The sequence below is a fragment of the Aplysia californica genome, unplaced genomic scaffold (genome assembly GCF_000002075.1).
Source record: "Aplysia californica isolate F4 #8 unplaced genomic scaffold, AplCal3.0 scaffold00422, whole genome shotgun sequence".
Classification (NCBI taxonomy): domain Eukaryota; kingdom Metazoa; phylum Mollusca; class Gastropoda; order Aplysiida; family Aplysiidae; genus Aplysia; species Aplysia californica.
Window position 1 is genome coordinate 416,252 of NW_004797692.1, and position 3,796 is coordinate 420,047.

Here is a 3,796-nt window from a genome sequence, read left to right on the forward strand (position 1 = left end):
TCAACGAGACAGACAGACAGACAGACAGACAGACAGACAGACAGACAGACAGACAGACAGACAGACAGACAGACAGACCGAGCAAGTGAGACACAGAGAGACGGGTGAGAGAAAAAGAGATAAACATTTTTAGAAGAAATGAAAGCAAAATTTGAATGTAGCAGCAGGAGGACAGAAAGACAACCAAACAGCATACTAAGAATAATATATTTGATATATTCGCTACACAAGGATAGTTAGTACTCAATCGTACTAAACAAGTGCTAGGAGCGAGCTCGAAGCACCTCTAAAAGTTACCTTTCACTTTTATTACTCATTTCTTTAACCGCTAAAGCTTTGTGGTAATAAGCCTTCCAACTTAATCTACCTACCAGACCGAGAATGGTTGAGGAAAGCACTAAAAGTAGCAGCAGCGACAAAGAGGACTTACCTTGGACCTTGTAACTTGGAGTACGTGTTGAAAAGATCGTCAGGGGAGATCATCACCACGGACGTCTGTGATTCGTCGAAATTCACCGTCTTCCGCTTCCGGCTGCCACTGCTACTTCCGCCGGAAGTGGGCGTGACCGACGCAGAAGCGGACTGGTCCGACTCGGGGGTCTTCAGCGCGGGCGTACTGGACACAAGCCCTGAAAACCCGGAGTCTGGCGTCTCCGCCTGGATGAACGACGTGTTGGGTGTGCACAGCGGGGAACCACTGGCGTCTAAATCCGAGGAATCGAACCGCAGATCGGCGATGGGAGGGGGCGGGCTGTCGTTGGCGCCACCACCTATCTCCCGCCGTCTGCTGAAAGCGTTAGGAGGAGGCATCGTTCTCCTGGAGTTGAACACAGGAGAGTCTAAGAAACTTCCGCCCGTCGGGCCAGCGGCCGGAAGTACCTGAGCCGCCATGCTAGCCGCGGCCTTCTCAGACCGCGAGCGCTCCAGCTAGGACAAGGTTGTCCAACGGTAGCTCAAACAGTAAATGTCTATGGACCTCACCGACTAAACAACAGTAAATGTCTGTGATCTTCACTGTCTAACTAAGCAAACAATGAATGTCTATGGACTTCACTGCTTCGACAACAGTAGCAGTCAATAACTTTCACTGCTACTAAACAACAGTCAAAGTCTATGAACGTCACTGTTTCAGTCTCTAACTACACAGGGAACAAGAGGTAATTGTAGGGACTAAAGTAAAGTAATAACATACCGTAATATTGATCCTTACTTCGGAAAAATGTAATGAGAATCTCTAACGTAACTATTTCGTTTTAGATTAGAGTTAAAAAGAGGAAGCATACCGACATAATTAGAGGCATTCTCAAAGCGGCAAAGCAAAACAACAGACATAATGAGCAGCCAGAAGAGATGCAAACGAAGAATTGAATCGCAGATCGGCGATGAGAGGGGGCAGGCTGTCGTTCTCACCACCACCCATCTCCCGTCGTCTAGTCAAAGCGTTCATCATGTGGGGGGATATCTTTAGAATCTCAACATTCCCAGCAGCTCGCAATATGAAACAATTTCACAAAACAGAAAACGATATACAGCCGAACAGCAGAACTATTTGCGATTCAATCTCGAAATTATTTTTTTTAATACGGCCGCATTTGAGAAACAGCATCTTTTCATTGCAACTTACCCTTTCCCTTGGTCCACCCCCCCCCCCCCCAATCCCCACATCCCTGTTCCACATAACTTTTTTTTTCAGTTTGTATAAAAGTGTAAAGGCACTTCCCAAACAAATAGGTCACATAAGCGCCTAGGATTAGAGGTGTCTCTACGAGACAGTAACATACAAAGAAAAGGAGGAGGAGAGATAGGGAAGATAGACGTTTGATAGGAAAGAAGGAGCAAACCGCACCAGAGCGCCCGCCAATCACCCGTACCCACCTCCAATTACACTGCGTTCATACGAAACATGAACGTGAAGCAAATAAACCAAAAGTGCATGCAAAACTTCCGTCTCGATCTTTACCCGTTCAAATACCATCAAGACACGTCTCGTCCAGAGAGAAATTGATGCTAAATCAGAAACCCGATAATATCCCATCCCTTCCAGCTCTCTTGTGTATCTTCTGTGCAGTGTTCAACTCTTGACTTGCTATGGTCTCACAGACATTTTTTGACCTTTTAGATTGTAACTGAGACGCCTGCAAGCTCAGATCTCAGTAAACAGATGCCCAGCTCCCACTGTTTTAATCTAGGGCTGTCTCTGACGACAGAAGGATTTGCTATTATGTAGTAAAACAAAACCTTGGATATGATGTGCTGATCGATTGTGAGAAGCGAATTCTTGAGAGGCTGGTCTTTTGGAGTTGTAACGTGTCGTGGTTGCATTGTTTTTTGTGTGTGCGTATGTTACGAGCAAGCAACTTGATAGCGCCAAAAGCCTATTAAACACATCCCCCCCATACACACACACACACACACACACACACACACACACACACACACACACACACACACACACATACACATACACATTTGAACTAAAAAGCAAAAAATCAAACAGGGCAAAATAAAACAATATATTTACCCATTCCAACATGAAAGCGCAAAAATGTAAGTGCTATTTTTCAAAAATTCGTTTTAGTTTTGAATAACAAGCAGCACGTTGACACGGTAACGGTCATAACTCAAGAGAAAAGGAAAACTGACACACAGAATCCCACTTTTGGTGTAGGTCAAGATTTCTAGAAACCCCCGAAATCTGGGTTAGCCCGCTTGTCCTTAAAAGCGACCAGATAGGATCTACATTTGGCGCTCCCCAAAGATTGGCTTACGCACCAAAACACACATCGATAGAGTAACAGAAAAAGTAATAACAAAAACTCGTGAACATAGAAACGGCAACAAATATCAACAATGCCGGCAATAACGAAAATAGCAACAACGATATCTGCATCAACAACAGTAACAACATGATCTTCTGGTAGGAAAGATCTACACCCAGCATTCTCGGACAGGGCTAAAAATCTCGGAGGTCCCGTGTGCAAGTTGCGCACGTTAAAGATCCCTTGTGGTCTAAAAGCGATAAGAGTAGGCTTCGGCCGCCACCCGCGCAAAATTCGAAATGTCCTACTAACTGAAAATGTTTAATGTGTACCGCACTCTCATATGACCTTATTCAGCTGCAAGCGCTGTAAAACACTTACCAAAAAAAAAAAAATCATAATTCAACAACGACAAAAAGCACGGTAAATGATAACGTTTCAACAACAGAATCGGAAAAAAGCGATTGTCATTGATATTCGAGCTAAACTGGTTTATCTGAGAAACGTTTCTTCTTTTGACGTGAGATCGTTCATCATGTGAGGATTTTTTTTTGTTTAGCAGCACCGCAAGCAACGAAAGGAAAACCCACAGCAATAATAAACTGTCTGGCATCTACTGGCCAAGCGCAGCACAGAAGCTAATATGTTGAGCGCTGTCTAAGGTTGGTGAACTTATGGCATTGTGTTTTTCCTGTCTCTATACATGTACACTGTCACAAACCAGCTTAGAGCAAACAACAACAATGCTCGGGAGCGTGCACATACGCAGACACAACACGCACACGCAGACACACATGCTCACAGGTACACACATACACACACACGCACGGGCGCACACACCTATTCACACGCACATACAAACACACATAAACACACACACTCTCTTTCTATATATATATCTCTCTCTCACTCACACACACCCTCACATACACACACACTCAGATACACACACATACACACACACTGACACACACATATTATACTCTCGTTTACTCTCTCTCCCTCCTTCTCTCTCTCTCTCATGCCCTCTCTCTCTC

General features: G+C 44.5%; 1 protein-coding gene across 1 annotated transcript in view; it reads right to left on the reverse strand.

Moving 5' to 3' along the window:
- Positions 1–430: 430 nt before the first annotated feature.
- The window catches only part of LOC101858727 (mediator of RNA polymerase II transcription subunit 13), a gene marked incomplete at its 3' end in the record, with an annotated part of 63,576 nt that continues 60,210 nt past the window's right edge, over positions 431–3,796 (reverse strand). Inside the window, 1 exon segment of the mRNA XM_005104503.3 lies at positions 431–1,139. Within this exon segment, the coding sequence (XP_005104560.3) occupies positions 431–891 (461 nt within the window).